The sequence below is a fragment of the Sus scrofa genome, chromosome 15 (assembly GCF_000003025.6).
Source record: "Sus scrofa isolate TJ Tabasco breed Duroc chromosome 15, Sscrofa11.1, whole genome shotgun sequence".
In the NCBI taxonomy this organism is placed as follows: domain Eukaryota; kingdom Metazoa; phylum Chordata; class Mammalia; order Artiodactyla; family Suidae; genus Sus; species Sus scrofa.
Genome location: NC_010457.5, coordinates 80,204,940 through 80,231,205, shown reverse-complemented (window position 1 = coordinate 80,231,205; position 26,266 = coordinate 80,204,940). Strand labels below are relative to the sequence as shown.

Below are 26,266 nucleotides of genomic sequence, written 5' to 3'. Positions count from 1 at the left end.
GGGAAAGATATTTTGAGGCTATTTAAACATTCTGTTTCTTCTTAAAGTTTCCCCAACTAAACTTTATCACTCTTTAGTGGATTTTACATGCAGCAGTTATTAGTATGGTGTTCTAATGGTGATTTTCTACTTCCCCTATTCCTTGTATATTTATTATTTGGACTTCTTCTATAAGGAAGGTTTGTCTTTTCCTCTATATTTAGTTATTATTTATTTATTACATTTAGTTACTTAGTTATTTAGTACATTTATTTATTTATTTTTTGTCTTTTTGCCTTTTCTAGGGCTGCTCCCACGGCATATGGAGGTTCCCAGGCTAGGGGTCTAACCGGAGCTGTAGCCACTGGCCTACGCCAGAGCCCCAGCAACACGGCATCCGAGCTGCGTCTGCGACCCACACCACAGCTCACAGCAGCGCCGGATCCTTAACCCACTGAGCAAGTCCAGGGACCGAACCCTCAACCTCATGGTTCCTAGTCGGATTCGTTAACCACTGCGCCATGACGGGGAACTCCAGTTATTTGGGTCTTAAATGGAGGGGGGATGCATTAAGTCTAACCATTTTTTTTTTTTTAATGCTATCATTGCGGAAATAATATTTATGTAAACCTCTTGTTACATAAGGAAGATTCCTACAGTTTTGAGTCTTTGGGGCTTAAGCCAAAACTTTAAAATACTTTGCTTTTGCAAGGCTTTTCTTTAATAGATTTGAGTAGATCAGAATGTCTTGCCACTAAGCTTATACTAATGATCTTAGAAAATTTTCTTTTTCCTTCTTCCTTTTTACTTTTTTGTACCTACAAAAAGCTAATAGAAGTTACAGATGATTTGGACTTTATGACGTTTAAAATCCTATCCAAGATGAGATGATCTGTGAAAATGGAGCTATCTCTTCCAACTTTATTTTGACTGCATGTTAGGAATTTTTTTGGCCTAGGAGTTAACATTGTGGCACAGTAGACACAAATCCGACTAGGAACCATGAGGTTGTGGGTTTGATCCCTGGCCTCACTCTGCGGGTTAAGGATCTGGTGTTGCCTTGAGCTGTGGTATAGGTTGCAGATGGGGCTCGGATCTGGCATTGCTGTGGCTCTGGCACAGGCCGGTGGCAACAGCTCCTATTAGACGCCTAGCCTGGGAACCTCCATATGCTGTGGGTGCGGCCCTAAAAAAAAAAAAAGACAAAAAAAAAAAAAAAAAGAATTATTGTGGCCTAAAAGATAGGGAGACTTTCTTTTGCTATATTTTTACTGTATAATATGTTTTAAGTAATAATAATAAATTTAAAAATAACTCTGTAAACTCCCTGTGGCCTTCTTATATTACAGTTAGTGTGACTGCTAAGAGCAACGAGCAGTTTTTTATCTACAGTATACGAAAACACACCTGTACTTTTTTTGTCCCCCAAGAAAGGCACAAGTGTTTCATAAGTGGATTGATTAATATATTTAAATTTTTCTTGAAATATTTTTATCATGCCATTATTTTGTAATATTTTCAATGCAGGAATACAATATTTTAGTTACAGTTTAGACAAATAAGGAAGGACTCATGGATTTTTTTGGCAACCTGAGTATCACTTTTTATTTTTTTGTGGGGAGAGGACAAGGTCTGGTGAGTATTTTTCTCCAGATTTTTACTTCAGCACACTTTTGTAGTTCTCCCTCTTGGGAGAAATATCCTGAGGGGAAAACTGGTTGTGTTCTCGAGGTCCATCCTCCAAGTCTTCTAATGCATTGCTGAATTCTCTGCACTCCAGCGTCAGCTTTCTACAAGTGTAAAGCCTGGATCTTGGCCGCCTTACCTTGCCTAGAATGGGCAGCTGTCCCATTTCCAGGTTCTTAGCCCCTTTAAGCAGATACTATCTGTATTCTGCATTTATATGACTTTTCCAGTTCCGAGTGAGAGTTCTAGTCTGTTTTTAGCTTTTGTATCTCACCCAGAAGGAGAATTTTTTCTTCCCCAGCTGACTTGTTTTTCCAAAGTCTGAATTTTGTTAATTCCATCATGTGGTATCATTTAATATGTTCTCCTGTCCTCTGTATTTCCTGTTAAGTGGCAGTGGTAGTAATATCTAAAGACTTGATCAGTTAAATATCAGATATTTATTTATTTATTTATTTATTTATTTATTTTTTGTCTTTTTGTCTTTTTAGGGCTGCACCCATGGCATAGGGAGGTTCCCAGGCCAAGGGTTGAATTGGCCACAGCCACAGCAACACCAGATTCCAGCCACGTCTGCAACCTACACCACAGCTCATGGCAACCCCGGATCCTTAACCTACTGATCAAGGCCAGGGATCACATCTGCATCCTCATGGATACCAACTGATTGGGTTTGTTAACCACTGAGCCACGACGGGAACTCCAAGTGCCAGATAATTTTTATGTCAGAAATACTTGAAAGATGGTGGACATACTTCTGTTAAATTCTATTTAAAAAAATTTTTTTTGCAATTAACTGTAATTGGTGTTAATAACTCAAATCCATTAACTCCTTAGTGGTTATAAAATGGTGGTATTCTGAGCTTTTAATTTTCTTCTCATTTATTGACTGGACTATGTTTATAAAATGATCTCTTCATCAACTCTTTGTTACTCTAAAAGTGCAGTATGTATAGGAAAGACACATTGAATGTTTTACTTAACAGTCATTAAAACAGTCAGTCACCTAGCATCATTAAAAGGTGGCCAGAGAGGGTTTTTTGGGGGGTGGAGGAGTTATTTTGTTGAGGATTTTTAGCAACTCATAGATAAGAAGTTAATTTGATTTGTTACAATCCATTATAGTTGTTTTTACAGATGCTCAAAATGACCCATCGTGGGCCCTTGGGCCTATTCAGATTGGCTCCAGAGTGCTTTTGATCGGACTCTATGAGCTTTAATAGGTTTCTTGTTTTCCCTTGGGGAAAATTTGTTTGCAGTTCATCTTGTATATTTCTGGTCTCAGTCCCGGAGCTTCCCATTTCTCCAAGAACTCCTCATTATTTTTAATGGATATGGTATTTAAAGATTATAGTCTGAATGTGAGTTCTCTTTTAAGAAATTATCTGCCTTATTGTATATGTTAATTTTTAAAATAGCATTAATCTTCAGGATTTTTCTGTAAATAGATAGACTATAACTTTATAAATACACAGATAATTTTAAAATAAGTATGGTGACATTCGTCTAAACAGAATTGAAATGAAAAGTTAGCTCTATAGGGACTAGTGATTTTCTCTTCATTACCATCCCTAGAGTTCTGGGATTGTTACCACTCTCTTAGAGGTTACCAGTATAAATTCTACAACAGTCAATATTATTTAATGAGTTGTTAGCTGAGTTAAAATACTGGGGCCTATACCATCTCTGAAGAGAGGCCTGGAAGTGCATTCCTTTACACTCTCAGCTGAGTCTGCTACATAGGCAGGCATTTGAAAGCTACTGATTTGACCAGTGGTGCTCTAAGTAAGCAGTAATGATATAAGGGGTTATTTTCAGAAACTTTTCTACTTTAATTTGAAATGTTTAGTCTAAATGTGATATAAGAGCAATATCTTAAAGACCTATGGGCAGGTAGAAGTTAATTTATTGTTGCCAAACCATACTTCCCACCAGTAGTATTTAGGTAAGCCTCCCATGCTGCCTTTTGTTTATTACTCTCTTGAAAGAGTTTCAGAATTAAAAAGAAAAAAGAAAAAAAGAAAAAGAAAAAACAAAAACAGAAACACTGGTTCTTTGGTTCCAAATTTCAGTCAGATGAGCTAACTGTAGCAAGTATAAACTTTTGATGTATATTGGGTTAGATATCATCTAGTAAACATTTCTACCTAAAAAAGTGGAAAAGAGAGAATAGTAATATGAGTTGACATTTTCTGAATGGGTATGAGCAGTTATGAATCAGATAATTAGAAAATTAGTGAACAATTTATTCATTATTAATGCTTTTTTCTTGATTAAAGTTACACTTGGAAAAAAATTCACATTTTGACTTTCATCACATATAATTCACAGTAATAGACTTACCAGTAACCCTTATGCACTGACAATTAGAAAGGAGACTGAGCTAAAACTGCCATTTCCTACTAGGAAATGTGCATCTGTTTCCCAATTCAGAATGCTTGGAAAGTAATTGACCCAACTAAACACTTACCTCTCTACATTATGCCAGAGAAGATTATACTAGATGTAGGTGAAATAATACTGATACAACCAGGTACAAAATAGGTTTCGTGATTATAGTATGAGACTAGCTATCATCTATAGCAAAAATTATTTGGGGGAAATTCTTTTCAAGTTCCAAGTAGACTGATAGGAACATAACCTAATTGTAAATCATGAGCTGCATTGTTGTAAATTTCACTCATTTTTGTTATAAAAATGTGTATCTCCCTCTTCCCAGATTGGTTTTATAATCCTCATGGATTTTATTTGAGCATTGGAATTAGAGTGAGATAAATTTTTCTCTGTGTTAGCCTAAGAATTGATCGAAATTATTTTAATTCATTTTAGGAAATCTACCTTTTTCAATGTATTAACCAATAGTCAAGCTTCAGCAGAAAACTTCCCATTCTGCACTATTGATCCTAATGAGAGCAGAGTACCTGTGCCAGATGAAAGGTTTGACTTTCTTTGCCAGTACCACAAACCAGCAAGGTAAGAAAAGTCTTTATGCCATTGTTCATTTGGTGGCTCTATATAGACTGAATAAAAATATACAAGTGGTATATTTAAACTCATGTAGAAGGGTTGTTTTTTCCCCCCATAATTAATGTAGCATTATTGTTTTGGGTAATTATAAAAGTGATGTGGAGCATGGAGAAGGATGAGGAAGGGTATGTCTCTATTGTTAACATTGCAGTTGTTTTTTTCTGAAGAGTATGAAGTAGAGATAGGAATTAGTTTGTATTATGTGATTCCATTCAAGTAAAATTAATACAGGTAGGTGTATATTCACAGGAAAATATATGAGCTAAAAATCACCAACTGATTGATGGTTATCTCCGGGTAATGAAATTTTTAGGTCATTTTTTTCCTTTATTTCTTGTATTTCTCTCTGTTATTTGAAGTTTTTATTAAAAAACATGTATTTTATCTCTAATTAGGAAAACTAAGATAATACAGGTTTATTGTAGGATGTTAAGACTATGTTGAAAAGCATAAAGAGTGAAGATCACTTATCCTTCTACCTTAGTGTAGTAAATATAGATGCTTTGGTGGTAGGTCCTTCCATACTTTTCCCTGAATCTGTGCACATAAACTTATAGAAATAGGATATTTTAAAACTTGGGGTATTATTAATATTTTCTAGATTGAAAAAATAAGATTTAAATAATTTCTAATATAATAATTATGTTTAATACTATATTATATGAGTATACACTATTTATTAGCTATTTTCATATTATTGAGAATTTAGCTTGCTTTTAGTTTTTCACTATTTTGAATGTGCTCATCAGTCCCAAGTTTTTGTCTCCAGCCCTGAACTCTGTTGAACTCCATGCATACATCTAACCACCTCCATGACACTGACACTTAGATGACTAAGCAGGTGCCTCTGACTTGACTTGTCCAGATTTTGTCAAATTTGTTCTTCCTCAAGACTTTTAAAATTCAATATTTTTTCTCAAGTTGCCTCATAAGCAAGATTAAGCCCAAGATTTATTTATTTATTTATTTATTTATTTATTTATTTAAGGGCCTCATCTGTGGCATATAGAAGTTCCCAGGCCAGGGACTGAATCCAAGCCACAGTTGCAACCTATGCTGCAGCTGCAGCAGTGCCAGTTCTTTAACCCATTGTGCCAGGCCAGGAATTGAACCTGCGCCACCACAGAAACAATTTGGAGTCCTAAATCTGATGCACCACAGTGGGAACTCCAGAGTCTGTTGATTTTTTTTTTTTTTTTACTTTTTAGTGCCGGACCTGGGGCATATGGAAGTTCCCAGGCTAAGGGTTGAATCGGAGCTATAGCTACCGCCCTACACCACAGCTCATGGCAATGCCGGATCCCCCACCCGCTGAGCAAGGCCAGGGATCAAACCCGCATCATTATGGTTCCTAGTCGGATTCATTTCCGCTTCGCCACAATGGGAACTCCCAATTTTTTGATGAATTATTACTGTGATGATTGTCACATAATGGTTTTGTAATTCCACCATCTCTTCTTCATTTATTAGTTGGCATTCTACTGTAAAAAGAGCTTTCTTGTTTTCATTTATTCATTCATGTGTTTATTCATATCAGTGTTACTCACCTGGTGATCTGTCACAATCACTGGTTATAGCTCAGATTGTATCTTTGAATTGGCTTCTCAAGCTGACTGCTTTATCCTTTTTAAGAACTTTTTATTTTTACTTACTTTATTGTATTTTATTTATTTTTTTCTTTTTACAGCCACAACTGCAACATATGTAAGTTCCCAGGCTAGGGTTTGAATCAGAGCTGCAGCTGAGGCCTACACAATAGCCACGGCAACAGCAACAGCAACACCAGATCCAAGCTGCATCCTACACTGCAGCTTCCAGCAACACTTGATCCTTAACCCACTGAGCAAGGCCAGGGTTCGAACCCGCATCCTCATGGAGGAAATGTCTGGTCCTTAACCCACTGAACCACAATGGGAACTCTTACTATTATTATTATTATTTATTTTTATTTTTTATGGCTGTACCCACAGCATATGGAAGTTCCCATGCCAGGAACTGAATCCAAGTCAAAGCTGCAACCTGTACTGCAGCTGCAGCAATGGTGGATCCTTTAATCCACTGCACTGGGTGGGGATCCAACCTATGGTTCTGCAGCATCCGAGAGGCTGCAGTTGGATTCTTGACCCGCTGTGCCACGCCAAGGACTTTTTTATTTTTAAATGATTTCAGTTTTATATAAAAGCTACAAAATTACATGTAGAGTGCTTGTATGCCCTCTGCTCAAATTTCTCTGAACCTTTGAAAATAAGTTGCAAACGTTATGCCACATTGCACTTTAATTCTTCAGTTTGTATTTGCTAAATATAGACACTTTTATACATACCTATAGTAAACCATCATAATTAGGGCATTGACATTGATCTAATCTTACTAATTCACAGATTCTGTTTAGATTTCTCCAGTTGTCCCAATAATGTGCTTATTTGCTCAGTCCCTTTATATGTAGCAAATTTCTTGAACCCACTGGGTAGTTGCCCAGTTTGGACTCTCTCCTGGCTTCGGCTGCTCTCCTACCCAGGTGCCTTCCTTATACAGGCTCTAGGTGCTGTTGTGTTGCCTTCTCTCCCCACTCTGGCTTTCTCCTTATGTGAGCCTTTGCCACTGCTGGGCTTTGTGGTCATGTGACATTGCTGAGATTTTTTTTTTTTTAAGAGACATGAGAACAACAGCAATAGTGATAAAGCTCTTGGACTTCAAATTTGTTGAAATTTTAGGCAATAAGGGAATTAGTTTCTCAAAATTTCTCTGCTTTTCCTTTGCTGGTAAACATTGATTAACTGCCTTTATAAAAATGAAAAGATTGAATAGGAACCCATCTTCATTTTTTCCATGACTTAATTGTGGCCTCTTTGTGGTCAAGCAAATAAAGAAGAATTGATAAAAAAAATTATTAAAAAAAAAAACCCTTGCTGTACAGTGGGAAAATAAAAAAAATTATTAAAAAAAAGAATTGACAGTAATTCATACTTCTTCTTGCTACCCAAAACTTATATGTTATATTGCAAGTTTAAAAAAAAAATTTTTTTTGTTTTTTTGGATGAAAGAAAAATCTTCATCATTTTAGCCTGTTTCTGAAGAAGAACTTAAAATGTTTTTGGTATTCTATGTTCATTATATTATAATGATTAAAATATTTTATTTTATTTTATTTATTTATTTTTTTTTTGTCTTTTTGTCTTTTTTGTTGTTGTTATTGTTGCTATTTCTTGGGCCGCTCCCGCGGCATATAGAGTTCCAGCTAGGGTCGAATCGGAGCTGTAGCCACCGCCTACGCAGAGCCACAGCAACGCGGATCCGAGCCGCGTCTTCAACCTACACCACAGCTCACGCAACGCCGATCCTTAACCACTGAGCAAGGCAGGACCGAACCGCAACCTCATGGTTCTAGTCGGATCGTTAACACTGCGCACGACGGAATCCTAAAAATATTTTAAACCTTATCATTTTAGTGTCAAGAAAGTTACATATGGTTTGATAACAGTCTTAAAATCATTGATACAATATAAAAAAAAATCTTTGAATTAGGGCTCCAGTTTTTATTTTTTGAGATATTAATGGTTTAAACCTATATCCTGGCCTCAAATCGAGAATCAGAATTAAGAAACTCATTTTCATTAGCAAACAAAATCTCAGAGCCATAGATTGTCCTATGTGGTTTCTTCATACAAGGAACCTGAAGCCCAGAAAAGTGAAATGATTTGCCCAAGGTCACACAAGTAACTAATGTCAACCAGGACTAGAACCCAAGGCTTCTTCAGATTCAGGGCCTTTCTACTCATATCTATGCTTCTCAATTCATATTGATCATATGGGTGATATGTTTTAGTTGGTTGAAACTGTATTATTTAGGATGAGTTTGGTTGCAGTTGACATACTGACTCAAATTGATTTATTGAATTAGTGTCATGCAGCATGGTATTAAGTGTTGGTTTTAGCACCTCAATTGTGTCATCAAGGACCTGGCCTTATTCCCCTCTTCATTTTACTTTTTTTATCAGCTTGATCATAAGATTGCCTTCCCTTTTAGTCATAGTATGCCTCTCAATTCTTGGAAGTGTATATTTTCTTATTGATGTTCAGAGTGAAGGAAAAGGGATTTGCCTCTAGAAGCTCTCTCAGAGGACTGATGAGCTTCTATTCAAGAACCCTCTTCACCCTCTCTGGTAAACCTCTCCTTAAATTTTTCTAGGCAAATGGGGTGAGACAAAGGCCCTCAAATCATAAATCATGCCTAAAGGATGAGATTAAACTGCTTAGTATAGGCCCAAGCTACATACCCCTTTCTAGAGTTAGGTATAAAGCTGGCTTTTCCAAAGCTCTGGGCTTCCCTGGGGAGGTATGGCTAGTCAAATGACAATTAATATAGTCACCAAGAGAAGGGGCAAAGGATGCTGGGAAGGCAACTACAGTATCCAGTGAAAAACATAACCACATCTTATGTATATTTTCTATGGACTTGCTGGTAACCTTTATCAAGTAATTTCTATTTGTATAAGAAATTTTTATAGGACAGTTATTTTAAAGGGACTCATTTTCCATGCAGATAATATGAAAGTATTTTGTGGAACTTTTATGTTGTATTTTATCATATAATAAAATTGACATTCTGAAAAATGATACTCTTCTGAAAATTGACGAAGGATACATAAATACATATTTATACGTCTTTGTCATATGACATTTTGAAAGTAGCTTTATTTACTCATACGTTTTTATCTCCATTTTTACATGATGACTGGTTTTCCTAACTTGGTTTCTAATTTTTGTTAACTGGTACTTTACTGTGTCTCTTCTGTTGCTGTTGTTAACAACTAGATTATTACTATGTTGATAACTGGTCCACATCTCTCCATGAATTTTGAAGCTGTATAACCTATGTGGTAACTGAATGCAAAACCTAGATAGCCTGTGTTTATTTGAATTCCAATTTTGTCACTATTAGCTGAGTGATCCTGTGTACAATGAATTTTTAACTTCTCTAAGACTCAATTTCCTCATCTGTGAGGTGGGTTTAATAAATAGCACCTACCTTATAGAGTTGAACTTTGAGATGATAATACATGTAAAGCACATAGTCCAGTTGCTGGCACAAAGTATCAGTTGAATATATTGGCTCATTCTGTGATGATGATTACCTTGCCTCTATCAGGTATACTCTCTGAACATTCTCCACTGCTTTTGTGTATGTATGTGTGTGCCAGAGGAACAGTAAAAAAATTAATGATATGAGTTTTAATTTTTAGAGACACAATAAAAACATCTCTCCTACTTTAAAATTTGTTCCCTTCATTATTCTAGGTAGTAAAGTTTGAAAAGACTATTTCTTTTTTTTTTTCTTTTTAGGGCCACACCTGTGGCATATGGAGGTTCCAAGGTTAGGGGTAGAATCAGAGCTTCAGCTGCTGGCCTACACCACAGCTCACTGCAATGCCAGATCCTTAACCCACTGAGCAAGGCCAGGGATCAAACCTGAGTCCTCATGAATACTAGTCGGGTTCGTTATCTGCTGAACCATGACAGGAACTCCTGAAAAGACTATTTGTTGTTTAAATTTTTTTTTGCTATTCATTTATCAAATGATTAGTACTGACAGTCTACTAAACACTCTCCTAAAAAGAAAAGAATTGGAGTTCCTGTTGTGGCTTAGTGCGTTAAGAACCCAATACTGTCTCTTTGAGGATGTGAGTTCAATTCCTGGCCTCACTCAGTGGGTTAAGGATCTGGTGTTTGCCGAAGGCTGTGATGTAGGCTTGCAGCTGCAGCTTTGATCAACCCCCAGCCCAGGAACTTCCGTATGCCAAGTGTGTCCATAAAAAGAAAAATAAAATAAAGAGGAAAGGACAAATTTGTTTGGGAAAGCCATTTGGTTAATAAGCAGGTTTTTAGTACTATTTTGTAATAAAATCATCTTTTGTTTTTCAGCAAAATTCCTGCCTTTCTGAATGTAGTGGATATTGCTGGCCTTGTGAAAGGAGCTCACAATGGGCAAGGCCTGGGAAATGCCTTTTTATCTCATATTAGTGCCTGTGATGGAATCTTTCATTTAACACGTAAGTACAGCTATGTATTTAATCGATTGATTTCATTATGATCTATATTTTCTCTGCATTATTGCACAGATGAAATTAATACCTAATAAAATAAGGTTTGCTTAGCTTCACAAAATCAATCATGGGTTCTTCTGTTAATTGTGATTTATAATGTTATTAAGTATCCTCTCCATATGAGAAGGCTTATTTCATAGAAGGTATATGCTATGTTGCTGTCGTAGTCTAATTGAATTTTACTCCCTGGTCTGGATTAGAGTCATTGATAAGTGTTTCTATGTGGAAGTAATTTTGTTGATTGTAAAGGCATTTTGAAATTTTCTTAACTTCTGGAACTTTTTTGCATTCTTTCTTTTCTTGTGTATTGAGAAGGCAGAATTGATAGAGGAGGGGGATTGCATTATTTCAGAGGAGAGAAAAGCATCCAGGTTATTTATTGGAGAAGAATGGATTAAGGAGAAACTGTAGATCAGCTGGTCCTTAATGGAAAGAGGGATATAAAGCAAAGAGAGAAAATAAGCAGAACCAGATGTTGGTTTGTGTTCTTTTGACTACAGAAGTGAGCCAAGAACATAGTAATCCTCTGATAGAGTAAAAACTTTAGGTTAAGGCTCAGGTCAAGACTGTACTTTATGGTAATAGTATTATAATGAGCAAATTAATACAAATAAAGGAAGCATCAATTAGAGGTGGGGTCCAGCTGTGGTCTGGTTTAGTGCTTTTATTTGCTACTGGTCCTCAACTAGTTAACTATAAGCAATTGAGAATGAACATTTAGAAAATTTTATAGCGAAAAAAGTAACTTTTTTGTCATTTGAATTTAAATAAAAAATTGTGGTAGTGTTTTTGTATGTCTTTTAAAAAATTCATTTACCCTAGTAATTCATTTTTATTATATTTTACAAAAACCTACCATGGATAGTTTGAGAAGTACTGATCTAGGTAGCATTACCTTGGATTTGGAGACACCTTCTGGAAGGGTTTGTGGTGCAGGCAGAGATAAGGTTATATGTTTGTGTTGGGGCTGAGGGGTTCAGTTATGTTGAGAGTGTTACCTAATGTCTGTACATTGGCAGGAACCTCTATTTTCTTCCTTTTTTTTTTTTTTTTTTCTCCTTCCACTGGTTCTGGTGACTGATGCGAGAATTTCAAGGAGAGGGTGGTATCAAGTGTGACTTTGGGTTTTGGACTGAGCCAGAATGACTCTTGATGCTACTCACTGAGATATTAGAAGGAGCAGCAAGCATTGGGAGAGAGTTGATGATTTCAATTTAGGGTAGTGTTTTGAATGTACCTGGGACATCCAGACAGGGGTGTCTTTAAGAAAGTAGTATTGAGAGGACAGGTATGACAGGAGGATGGGGGCAAGAGAATTGAAGCTTTGGATGTGAGTGATTGAACTGATGAGTTGGTACAGAGCTTACCATAAGTTAGCAGTGAACGTAGGAAAGGACTGAAAAATGGTAGGTTCATGGATCTATTTCCTCCTGAGGTATAGGAACAAATATGTTGGCTGTAAGCAAGTGTGTGGTTGAAGAGGGATATCTGACTTAAAGTGTTTAGAGCTGGAGCAGTTTAGGGTAAACTTGAAGCCATTAACATATGTAATAAATCTTTGGTTTTGTTGTCTTTTGTGTAAAGTTCATCTGATATGTTTTTCTAACTTTTAGAGGAAAAATGAATTTGGTGAGGAGCATACATCCTTTGTTGTATTTCATTCAGGGTAGAGATACTAAGAAAGAAAAAAATCCAATAAAACTAGGTAACATGCTTTTTTACAGTAATTGATTTCAAAAATGTTAAACTGAAAATATGCATCTTAGAATTGATCAAATATATACATATTGTTGTATAATGCACAGAACACAGAGTAATACATTTTTAACAAGAATTAAAAAAATCTTTATAGAATTGTAGACAATAAAAAGGACTGGTAGAGAGTAAAAGGATAAAGTGATTACTTTGAAGCTATGAAAAATGAGAATTCTTTAGTTCCAAATTATGATACATTTTCCATCTTCAACAGGTTATTAAATATGAGTGTGGAATTAGATTTTTTCTTTGGTATTATTCTTCATAAAGATTATTTTTTTCAAATGTCATGAAGTCAGCAGAAATAACATTCACTTGATGTTATTTTTCTCTAATTAAGTAGTAAACGCTTTCTGTTCTGGGTGCTGGAAATATATAGTGGTGGTGGAATTGAATACATTCTTTGGTTTTATGAAGCTTCTAGTCTACTGGTAGAAATTAACATTGCATAATTATATTAATAAATGTGTAGTTACATTGTTGAATTTGGACTTTTTAAAAAGATATACTTGTGAATTGTTTACTTACTTGCTTATTATATGTTTGAAACTCATTTTAATTCTTAACATCGTTTTTATTTTGTGGAGAAAAAAATCCATTTTTTATGTTTTATCTTTTAGTGTCTCTATCTTTGTTTTATACAATTAGTTTAAACTACTGAGGAAGGGGACAATATAGGCGATAACTATTAGTGTGTTCAAGGGCACTTTAAAGCTTTCCACTAGAACTTCTGAAAAAGGAGAGGAAAAAATTATTAATGGGAAGTTTTGGTTTATTTCTGAATTTTAATTTATTAATGCTATATTTCCTTCCATTAGTTTTAAAAAGTAACTTTTCCCTCATCTTATTTACTTCCCTTGGTTATGAGATGTATGTGTGTATATTGTATCAAAAGTTTATACTTGTTTTATATTTATTATGTATTTTCTAATGGCCACACCTGCAGCACATGGAAGTTCCTGGGATAGGGATTGAATCTGAGCCTACACCATAGCTGTAGCAGTGCCTGATCCTTAACCCACTGCACTGGGCTAGGGGTTGAACCCTCACCTCAACAGTGACCCTAGCTGCTGCACTAGGATTCTTAACCTTGTGCATCACAGTGGGAACTCCCTATATTTGTTTTAAATGTTAAGTTATTTTGACTGGTTTGCTTTGGCTTTAATTTTTTTTAATTTTAAATCTAGTAATTTTAATAAGCACTTTAAAAAAATCTGAAGTATGGTTGGCTTAAAAAATATATTATCTTCAGGTATACAATATAACGATCCAATATTTTTATGTATTACACTTAATACAAAGATATTATTAAAATATTGACTGTATTCCCTGTACTGTACACCTTTATAACTTACTTATACCTAATTGTTTGTACCTTTTAATAGCTTTAAGTCTTTAGATCACTCCCATCTTATTCATTTGATACATTATTTGTAGAGCACCTCTTTTTAGCATGCTAGATACTGAAGGATGTCATCATGAGTGTAAAAACAGGTAAGGATCTCTCCCTCATGGAGTTTATAATATAGTGGAGGAGACAGAGACTGAATAAATGGTCACATAAATACTGGATGTCATTCTCCAATTGTGTACAGAGAAGAGAAACAGTATGTGCGTGAGTCACCTTGAAGATGATGGTTCTGCTGAGAGGTAAAGTTGGGGTGAGAGCTAATAGGTTAGTGGAAAGAGGAAAGGAGAGATTGATTATTCAGAGTAAATGGCTTGTTTCAAAGGTCATGGTGCAATGAAAGAATTGTCAGCATAGGAGTGATGGAAAAGAGCCCAGGAGATAGTTGGGGATTCACAATGTCCACCATATTAAGGATCTTCTTCTCAGATGGCTTAAGTATAAAGTTTTGAATGGAGACTTGGAGCAGGGAGGCAGATTAAACTGTTTCTAGAAGTAATTCAGTCGAGTTACAGTTTTAATGTTTTAAGATATCAGTGGAATTAGATACCAACAGTTGGAAATTTTATTGTTATGAAATTATTTTTTTTCAAGATATTGCTAATGATTTTCATAAGTGAAGTCTGAGCATGAAAAATATTCAATGCTTCTTTTGTAAAAGGATCTGCTTATATCACATAGTTTGCTTACTCTTCAAATTTAGCAGATTTTTCCTTTCCCTCGTTGGGTTTGTTGCCTAATGTATAGTTATTTCAGACCCCTTCCTACATCACTCATTTAGAATTCTTTTTAAAATTTTATTTTCAATGGGTTTCTTGTTTACAGAGTACACTAATTAGGACATGAGAGATGCTAGAAATAGTGAAAGATTGTCTTGTTCACATGTGTGCAGATCTGGAGTTACACTTGTCTTTTAAAATGTATTTTTAGAGTTACTGTGTACTAACTCAGTTATATAAACAAGAATTTATCTTTCACAAAGCAAGTGTTGCTTAAGTTAAAGTGAGTCTTATTTTGACACATAAAAATATGAAATTTGTCAGAATTTGCATGATGGGAGTTATGAGAGCTAATCTTTCTGTGCTGGTGGATTTCCATAAGCAAAGCTGTGTTGGAAGTATTTTTATAGTACAAACGAATCTCTGCATATTATAATTAATTTGAAAACAGAATCAGAGTCTTTACTTACTGCAAGGTCACTTACTTTTCTTGCCCTATTTAAAATGCTTAGAAAAACTTTTTCAAAAGAATATTAGTTGAAGAATGATCTAATAATTTTTTCTCTATGTGAAACTTCTTATGTAGCTAATTGAAGTTACTCATCTAGTGTATAAGCTAGTTTGTAGCAAATGTAGACTGATTTTGTATAGCAGGTAGATGTAACATTAAATTTTTTTCTACATAGATTAACATGAATTAATCTCAAAATAAAAGGCTATGTGGAAGAAGTGAGTCCAGAAAAAGAGCATAAATGATTCTATTTATAGAAAGTTATAGAAAATACAAACTAATCTATCAAAAAGCAAATCAGGGATTGCCTGGGGTTGCTTGGGGTCAGAGAATGAAGAGGGATGGAAGGATAGGGGCATGAAGAAACTTTTGGGGGTGTGGATATGTTCATAATCTTCTTTGTGGAGGTGGTATCACAGGTATAAATATATATCAAATTGTACATTTTATGCACAGTACAATGAATATTTATTATGAATATGTTATTTTAACTTTAATAAAGCAAAAAAAAAAAAGGATGTGGGAATTTTTTAACAAGACAATTTTTCTGTAACCTTTCCTTCTAGGGGAGTTTTAATTGGACTCTTTGCTTACCCTGATTCTTTCAGTAGTATAGGTATTAGAGATGATCTCATATCTCTAGGTAATAATTAGCAGTTTGGTACAGCTATTTGTATTGATTTAAAGGTAAAAGTTAAACCTGATATTTTATGAGTCTTAAGATTTTGTGGAGAAGAACCTTGGATTTTGGTGCACCTACAGTGAAATTATGTTTCTCTTTCATATATCCCTTTGTTCAGAGTTTTTTCAGCTGGAGCATTGTTTAAAATTGATTCTAGGAGTTCCTGTCGTGGCACAGTGGTTAACGAATCTAACTAGGAACCATGAGGTTCTGAGTTTGATCCCTGGCCTCTTTCAGTGGGCTAAGGATCCAGCATTGTCATGAGCTGTGATGTAGGTCGCAGACGCGGCTCAGATCCAGTGTTGCTGTGGCTGTGGCAGCTACAGCTCCGATTTGACCTCTAGCCTGGGAACCTTCATATGCCACAGGTGTGGCCCTAAAAAAAAAAAAAAGATTCTAAAATATTACTTATTGATAAGTTTTTTAGGCAAATGTTTTCTAAAAATTCATTTGTAAAGTTCATGAATGTGTGTATTTATTTTTAAAATTATCATATGGTAAAATTGACTTTTTTTTAGTATATATTTCTGTGAATTTTAGCATAAGTATATGTTCCTCATTCACCACAGAATCAGGATGCAGAGTACTTTGTCACCCCAAAAAACTTCTTTATGCTATTCCTTTATAGTTATACCCATGTCATTGTTAACCCTGGCAACTACTGATCTGTTCTCTGTCACTTAAGTTTTGTCTTTTTGAGATTATTATGTCAATGAAATAATAAGAATGTGCATTGTTTTGTTTTGTATTGAAAAGATATTGACAGGTGAAAGTAAGTGGCATTATTGGCATATTCTCTGGGCCTGTTCATCAGACTCATTTCTGAAAACCTAGGAGGGGATGGGGTTAATCCAGAGGGGGTTGGTTTTCTGTTTCTTGTTCTTTGTTTTTTTAGTTTTCTATAATCCCATTCTTCTCATTCTTTTGTGGATCTTTTAAGTGTCTTTAAGTAGCAAAATATACTTTCTACTCTTGGTATTTGAGAAATACTGCTCTTTATTCTTTCAAAGTTTGCTTTTTAAAAAAGTTTAACAAAATTTTGTTTTAAACCAGGCTAAATCTTGAACTAATAGGCAAAGCTGCCTATCTGTAAAACATAAAAGTGCCTGAGAAATACAGAATATTATGAAAATGGTAAGAATCCTATGTTTGTCAAACTTGTCCACGTACCAGCTCTAACTGCAAAGGGTGAGGAACATCTGGAGCTCTTTGGTACATAGTAGTATAGCTCCAGATACTTACTTTAAGGTAAAGTTTTTAGATCCCATAGTTTCCTTCTGTACTTCCAGCAGTATGCAGTCCTCAGTTTGGGAAGCAGGATTGTAGCTTAAGACAGAAATACCCTAGCCCTACCAAGAGGCCTACCTGGCCAAACAACTAGGTCTAGTTTATATAATAATAATGAATATCTTATAGTACTGATTTACCTGGTGCTTCATAAATTGTTAGTTCTTGCTCAGCAAAGAGCCCAGTGTGACATAAAGAGAGGCCTTATTATTATCTTCATTTTCAGATGAGAGAACCAAAGCTTAGAGAGGTAAAACGATTTGCCCAAGTTATGTAACTAAAAGGGAGCAGTCTCTGTGATTCAACAGTTAGTTTGGTTTTATTCCCTCTCTACTATACTCTTTCTGTCTTACTATAGCATTAATTTCACCTATGTATTGTCACACTCTGGAAGATAGAGATGTTTGAGGGAAAACTTTGATGATACAGGGAAAAAATTCTTGGTTTACTAAGGAATAAAGTAGCTTTTGCTCTTGTTGCTGTGCCATAGCTCCATGGAGTCAAAGTCAGGGGATTTGGGCTAAATTATAGTGTTGATATGCTTTTGTAAGTATCTATCTGGGTAGACTCTTTTGTTTCCAGTCATTTGTATTGCTGAGTGAAATACATAAGGTTTCATGATTCTTTAAAGTAGAAAGTCAGTAAAGGATTTTGATGTGTTCACTGTCATTAGGTTCTTGTCTCTTGCATTTAGTATGTACCTTTCTCAGTTTGTTTTACCTGTGTTCACCAAATAAAGTAATGAGTCTTTAAAAACTCAAAAGTTCCCCGTTGTGGCTCAGCAGTAATGAGCCTGACTAGCATCCACGAGGATGGGGGTTCTATCCCTGGCCTCGCTCAGTGGGTTAAGGATTCGGTGTTGCTGTGAGCTGTAGTGTAGGTCGCAGACACGGCTTGGATCCTGCGTTGCTGTGGCTCTGGCGTAGGCCAGTAGCTGTAGTTCCCATTCGACCCCAAACTGGGGAACTTCCCTAGACTGCAGATGTGGCCCTAAAAAGAAAAAAAAAAAAATTAAAACTCATAATAATACTTAAAAATAGTAGAATACAAAATCATCTGTCTGCTCTATTAATAGGGAAAAATAATACTTATATTTGTTAAATGTAATAAACTCTAGGAGTTCCCATCGTGGCACAGCAGAAATGAATCTGACTAGGAACATGAGGTTGATCCCTGGCTTCGCTCAGTGGGTTAAGGATCTGGCGTTGCAGTGAGCTGTGGTGTAGATCTCAGATGTGGCTTGGATCTGATGTTGCTGTTGCTTGGCTGTGGTGTAGTCCAGCAGCAGTAGCTCTGATTGGACCCATAGCCTGGGAACCTCCATTTGCTGTGGGTGCAGCTGTAATAAGCAAAAATAAATAAATAGATAAAACCAACAACAACAACAAAAAACTCTGAGTTAAGTTTGTGATCATGTGCTTTTATTTTATTTAAAAAGCTCTTATGTTTGAAAAGTGTTATTAATAAATGCTAACTAAAACAAAAACCCTTTTAGAGTTTTTAATAACATTTAGTTTAACTTGGAGAGTTCAGTTTTTTCAGAAAATGTAAGATGGAGGGGGAGGGTTAAATGTGAAATAAAAATAAGGATTTTACAAATTTAATGCATAAATTACCAGCTGAGGGAATCAAATCCTAAACATTAGAAATGAAACATTAATGTAAGTAAATTTTTTTTAAAGAGTGACGCTTTAACAATTGAGACTTGGAGTTCCCATCGTGGCACAATGGAAACAAATCTGACTAGGAACCGTGAAGTTGTGGGTTTGATCCCTGGCCTCGCTCAGTGGGTTAAGGATCCCGTGTTGCCATGAGCTGTGGTGTAGGTCGCAGAGGTGCCTCCGATCTGGCATTGTTGTGGGCTGTGTTGTAGGCTGGCAGTTTCAGCTCCAATTAGACCCCTAGCCTGTGAACCTCCATCTGCAGTGGGTACGGCCCTAAAAAGAAAAAAGACAAAAAAGCAAAAAAAAAAAAAAAACCAGTGAGACTTATCATTTAGAGGATTTTAGAGTAAACTTTAAGAGAGACTAGCTATTGCAAAATTTGTTGACAAATTTAGGCAGATTTTAACTAGGGTACTTTATGAAAGTCCTTTTACTGTCTTTTCAGTTACTTCATTGTCAAGGTAGTTGAATGTATCTGAAGCAAAGTATCTGTTTTGAATGTTTTGTTGCAAGTAGGGAAAAAAAATCAAGGTCAGTTGTAGCTGTAGCAGTTCAATGGATGAGTGTGATGGTTGAACAGGGCTGCAGGGGAGCATGGTTTGGTAGGCTGTTGTTGGGCCACTAGCAGTCCTTTCCTGAGTGTAGAGTTTCCACGGAGGTAGTGTTGGTAAGAACTCGAAGTTCATTATTTCAGTCAGCAAAGTTGTGCTTCCAAATACCTAATAGTCATTTTATGCCTAAAAATAAGGTGCTGTTTAGTGTGTTATGAATTTTCAGAATGTTAGATACATGTTGAGCTAAACACAACTCAAAACATTCAGCAGTTTTTAGGTTTCATGCCTCTTTATTTGCTTTATGCTCTTTAAGCTATTAAATAAAACAAATAGTTGATCTTGAGGGATTTTTTGCCTCTTTTTCTCTATGCCTGTGTTGCTTGAATTAAAGTGAAATACTGACACAAAGAATATCACAAAAATTAGATTTCAATTGATTTTTGTCTGTTTTCTCTACAAAAATACTTGAAGTTTTGTTAGTGTAATTTAGGATTTTTCATAAGTTGCCGTTTAAAGACCGGGGGTAAACTTTAGGTGAGAAATAGGTACCTTCAACACAAATTTTACCTCACATGTTCTTATATATTTTATATATCCTTCCATGAAAGGGTAAAGGATTATAAATGAAATCAGGGGAAAAAGTTAATATTATCTCTGAGATTTTGTTATGGATCACAATTTGAGAAATGCTGACCAAATCTAAATTTTCTTTCTCTTCTTTTTCTTTTTTGGCTGTGTCTGCAGCATGAGGAAGTTCCTGGGTGAGGGATTGAACCTGTGTCTTAGCAGTGACCTGAGCCACAGCAGTGACAACACTGGATCCTTAACCTGCTAAGCTACCAGGGAACTCTAAAACTAAATTCTGATTTTATAAAAATAATTTAATTATTTTTATTTTAACCAATATATAGTGTCCTAAGCCTTTTACAAATATTAACTCATTTATTCCTCTTAACACTTCTATAAGAGTGGGTACTGTTATTATTCTTATTTTGTAAGTAAGGAATCCAATGTATAGGGAGGTTACAGTACTTGCCCAAAATTACATGACAAGAAACAGAATCACGTTTTGAACTCAGGCTCTCGTTACAAAGTCCTTGCTTTGTTGTATTAGTCCGCTAATCTATGATAAGAATTATCAGTGCAAATGAAGAAATCTTTTTTTTTAAATAACAAATTTTTTTTATCAATCCTGTGAGCTCTAAATCCAGTTTGAGAAACACTTGTCTAAATTCCAGAGAAGTTGTGTTGATATTTGTCAATTCTAGGTCAAGCACTTTTTTTTTAATCATTCTTTTAAATTTAATTTTTAGTTTAATTTTTTTTAATTTTTAAGTTTTTTTTTTTTTTGCTTTTTAAGTCTGCACTTGCAGCATATGGAGGTCCCCAGGCTAGGGGCTGAATCCGAGCTATAGCTGCTGGCCATAGCCATAGCAACTCCGGATCCAAGCTGTATCTGCAACCTACATCACAGCTCACGCCAATGCCGGATCCTTAACCCACTGAGCATGGCCAGGGATTGAACCCACAGCCTCAGTGTTTCTTAGTTGGGGATTCATTTCTGCTGCGCCATGGTAAGAACTCCTAATTTTTAATTTTATATTGGAGTACAGTTGATTTATGATGTTGTGTTAGTTTTGGGTGTGGAGCAAAGTGATTCAGTAATACATATACATGTATCCATTCTTTTTCAGATCCTTTTCCCATGTACATTATTACAGAATATTGAATAGAATTCCCTGTGCTATACAGTAGATCCTTGTTGATTATATATTTTATATGTAGTAGTGCGTATTAGGTCAAGCACTTTTAAATGATACCCAAGTTATAATAAAGGGGCAGTGGAAAATTATTTATTTTGTAAATTCCTAAAGGCTAAGAGATGGCTTTTAACACTGGATCCCTAACCCACTGTGCCACAGGGGAACTCCTATTTCTGACTTTTTTTTAACAGAGAATGTTGCTAATGGAATTCTTATATGGTTTTTTTGGGTTTTTTTGTTTGTTTTTTGGTATTTTTTCTGGATATTTCTTTGATAGATGCCTAGAAGTGTAATTACAAGGCCAAAAGTTATATACATTTAAAATTCTGTCAGATACATCCAAATTCTCCTCCTCTATCACCAAAAGAATACTAGTGTTTAAAATTTTTTGATTTTTTGGAATAATTTTTAGATAGGTCATACATTGAAATAGATAAAACATTTACATTGTTCAAAAAGAAAGTTGATATAACATTGGGGGATACATTGAGAAATCTTATTTCTATTCACATTCTTATTCCAGCTGTACAGTTGAGGATATTGAAAGAGAAAGTCCAAGTAGTTTTCCTAGGGCACATAGCTAGTAAATTGGGCATAGAGCCCATCTTTTCTTTTTCTTTAAAATTTTTTCTATTTCCAGTTTTTTTCTCTATACCATGCTTCTTTTGTACTTTTCTCAACTTAAATGTTTAGGATCTATGTAGCAAACATGTTCCAGATCCATATATTTGTGTGTGTCTGTGTGTGAGAGAGAAAAAGAAAATTCAAGTGCACCTGCTCTTCACAATAGTGACCCTATAGGCATATCTGGAGACTTTCCTGAAGAGACAGGTGCTGTATAGTTATTTTAAAAGAATTAGGTTATAGTTTTATTCTTTTGATGCCATCAGATATTTATTAGGTACTTACTATGTGCCATGCTTTATGTGAGGAATTTCACTTATTCCCTAAACAAAATAGAGGTAGGTACAGAGGGTTAGGAAATCTGTCCAAGGTTACATAGCTGGTAGATGGTATAGTTGGGAGTAGTACTGAGTAAGGCAAGTCTGACTCCAAGACCTATAGTTAGCCTTTGCACCAGTGCTGACCATAGAAATATAATGTGAGCTGTAAATGTGAGTGACATATGTCATTAAAAATTTTCAGATAGCCACAATAAAAAAGTAAAAGATGAAATTAACTTTAATAACACATTTGATCTATCGAAATATTATTTCAACATGTCAATATGAAAAACTATTGTTATATTTTTGGTACCATGTCTTTGAAATCTGGTGTATGATTTATACTTACAGCACATCTCCATTTGGACTAGCCGCATTTCAGGCACTTTACAGCTGCATGTGGCTAGTGGCTCTAGTATTAGATAGCTCAGCTCTACACACACATATTCATAGAAAGAAATCTCAAGAGAGATGTCAAATGGTTGATAGGTTCTTTTGGAGAATAAAATTGGAGTGGAGAGAGAGAGGTGACTTTCCTTTTTTATTGTAGACCATTAGCTTTTAAAAAAGTGAACATGTATTCTGATTTTTTAAAACATGAGGAATTTTCTTAAATACTAAGGTAAGGTATGCACAAATGATTCAAATACAATTCTCAGAAGTTGTGTATTAAAACAGTGAGAAGGAGGAGTTCCCGTCGTGGCGCAGTCGTTTACGAATCCGACTAGGAACCATGAGGTTGTGGGTTCGGTCCCTGGCCTTGCTCAGTGGGTTAAGGATCCGGCGTTGCTGTGGCTCTGGTGTAGGCTGGTGGCTACAGCTCCAGTTAGACCCCTAGCCTGGGAACCTCCATATGCCGCGGGAGCGGCCCTAGGAAAGACAAAAAAAAAAAAAGAACAACAACAGTGAGAAGGAAATAAGTGGGTTAAGGGTCCAGCATTGTCACTGTAATGGCTTGGGTTGCCACTGTGGCGTGGGTCTGATCTCTGGCCCAGGAACTTCCACGTGCTTGGAGTGCAGCCAAAAAAATAAAACAGTGAGAAGATGGTTTTGACTTAAACTGTAGTGAGTTGAGAGTTGTTGGTGGTTATTACTATCTCTGTACAATGTTTGATTTTTTTTAGCTGGGATACTCAGGTTAATTCTGCCAGGATGATTTAGTTAAAGGAGTTTACTTTCAGATAACCAAATTAGCAGGTTCTGTTAAAGAAGTTACTTCCGGAGTTCCCGTTGTCGTGCAGTGGAATGAATCTGACTAGGAACCATGAGTTGTGGGCTCGATCCTTGGCTTTGCTTAGTGGGTTAAGAATCCGGCGTTGCTGTAAGCTGTGGTGTAGGTCACAGACGAGGCTCGGATCCTTGTTGCTGTGGCTGGGGTGTAGGCTGGCAGCTGTAGCTCTAATTTGACCCATAGCCTGGGAACCTCCAAATGCCTCAGAAGCGGCCCTAAAAAGCAAAAAAAAAAAAAAAAAAAAAGAAGTTACTTCCTTGACAGCTGTCACAGCATTATGTTTGTATGGTCTGTTCTGCCTTAACCTTTCTCTTTCAATATCATCATCTCTACAGCTCGCATAACACCAGTTCTGTAGAATTGTTAAGATTAAATAGAATACAACATTAGAGACTAGAATCTACTATGGTACCTAATACATACTAGGTGCTTACTAATCATTTCCCTTCTACTGGAATTAAAATAAAATGCCAACAATTCAGACACATGCTAATAATGTTAATATGGAGTTGGTTGCCCTGCCATAATTGTCAAGCCTGTTTATAACCTAAAGAGGTAGTTTAAAAACACGGTAACTCTGTAGTCATCCCAGCTTCCCTACATTTTATCACTTTAACAAGCAACTGGAGAATAGAACTCTGGGAAAAAACTGGGCATCATGTATCCCATACAGTTTTGGTTTTATCAGATTTTGCTCTATCTTTTGATTATAAATGGCTAAACAGATGCTTTTACTTTTAAAAAATATTCATTATATTAAAAAATCCTAAATAATATATGGTTATCATAAACAAAAGAGAAATAAGGTATTCACAACAAAATTTCATGTTTGCCTCTTATTTCCAGTCTTCAGAAATAACTGCTTTTCTTTAAAATCTGAAAGGATATATGCTTATTTTCTTCTTCTGATTACATGGAGGAATTTAATTTCTATTTGAATTTACTTTTCAATGTTTATTTTCCTTAAAAAAAAAAGTCTACTTTAGTCAGTAGTGCATTTCAGTTTTTGGAGTAACTGCTAACTGTACTGTTTGATTTCGATGTCATTTCTTTTTATTTTGAAAGATCTATGTAGTTTTATAATTTTTAGAAAATATGTCTGTCACCTCCCCCCATCTCTTCACCCCCCACCCCCATCCGCCGCTGCCATGTGATTTTAATATCGTTGCCATGTGATTTTACTTCTCTTTTGGGCTCACCCTTCTTAAACTGGGCAGACAAGTTCTTATGAGACCGAACTAAGATTAATCTATGTAGATGATTTCTATAGATGGTTAGAATTTTTGGTCAGGAAGAATAAAAGCCCTTATCCTTTCTCCATTGATATTAATGACAGATGCGTCCTCATTCTGTTTTATATTACTGTCCCTCTGTATCTGTTTGAATTTCATATATCTAAATTGCTTAGTTAGAGCTTTGACAATAAGGCTCCAGAGAGCTCCTTTAGTTTTGTTGCCTGTGTTTGCTAAAGAAGGATGAGGGTAGCATTGATGGAAGAAATAGGTTTTAAGTTGCCTTTCTGGTTTATATGGAATTGTAACCCTCAAGGCACTACAACTTTATTGTACTGCTAAATGAGAAGGTAAAAATGCTTTCATTTAATTGCCACCCCCTCCTTTAAGTTAAGTTAGGTGTTTATATGTTTTGTAAATCACCTTTAATTACCACGAACATAAATTACTATTTTTCAAGAGCCCACCTCCCCCCACCCCATAAGAATGTCATTTAAAAGTTTAAAATGAGTCACACATTTTTGCCTAGACACAAATTGCCAATATAAAGCTGTCTTTGATTGTATCCTAAAATAATGGAGTTTTTTTTCCTTGAGTCCTGTAATTTTCTTTTTCAGCAGTATTTATTAAATTAATCTAGTATTGGATTGCAGTAAACAATCTGACCAAAAAACATATGTTTTCTTTGTTTCTTTAGTACAAATTCAATGGGTTAAGTAATTATGCAGTGGTTCTCATCTACATATACAATGCATTCTAATAACCAACTTCTGTTTACTGTGGAAAATATTGCAGCAGTAGGAAACAGTTCCTTCTAGTTTGCATTGTAACATTGTATGAAGCTATTTAATCTACTAGCTATTTACAGTTTAATTGCTTGAACATATCCTCATATTCATGGTGGTCTTATATCTACTTTAGGTGCTTGAGGCATTCTCATTTTTTTTCTTGATTGCCTTTTCTGATATGGTTTAGGTCTCCTTTCCTGTCCTCTCTGCTCAAAATAGCAACTAGATGGACTCTTTTTTAAAACTCTTTGCTCACTAAGGAGTTGAAATTACTTAGGGATGGAAAGGAAACTTCTAAGGTCCTAAAGAGTCTCTTGATCTTTAAACATCAAATTTTGAACCACATTATTCTTAGTTATCAGAACACTGTCATTATGTTAAGGTAAAAATTTAAGTATTGAGGCTGATTTGGTTTTAAAAACCAGTGCATTCATTGTTATACTTAACTTGCCTGAATGAAATCAGATGAGCCCTTGTGTCTTATTATGGTCTTCGATTTCCTTATAACTTGTCCTTTTGCAAATTTTACATCAACACCCTTAAATCATCCTTTTTAGGCCAGATACAGTTTTCCTCCTTCAGTGACTTAAAATTTTGAGCTAATGGGTTGCCAGCACAGACCTTTGAGGGAAAGGCAGGTCTTCCTCAGAGGGCTACAGGCTGTTGTACGGTACTGCTCCTTTAGAACAGAAAGATTTCTCTCCTCTCCATTGGTGAGGTCAAGGTGTCCCCTCAGAGCCCCTAGATTTCTTGTGAGCCTGCAATTACCTCATTCAGGTCTGTGATGTCTCCTTCCTGGTCCATTTTCTTCTATCCCAACTTGGTTTTGCTGTCCTTGCTGCCAGCGTGGGAAAGAGGAAGAAGCCTTGTCTGGCTGGCCTGGACTTGACTGACTCGCTTCTTTCCACCAGACCTGAAGAAGACCCCATTGT

The 26,266-nt window shown here is 35.7% G+C and overlaps 1 protein-coding gene across 1 annotated transcript in view; it reads left to right on the top strand.

The window, feature by feature from the left end:
* Positions 1-26,266, top strand: part of OLA1 (Obg like ATPase 1) — a 172,209-nt gene that overhangs the window by 22,571 nt on the left and 123,372 nt on the right. Inside the window, 2 exon segments of the mRNA XM_021076152.1 lie at positions 4,495-4,638; positions 10,615-10,742. Coding sequence (XP_020931811.1) covers positions 4,495-4,638; positions 10,615-10,742 — 272 coding nt within the window.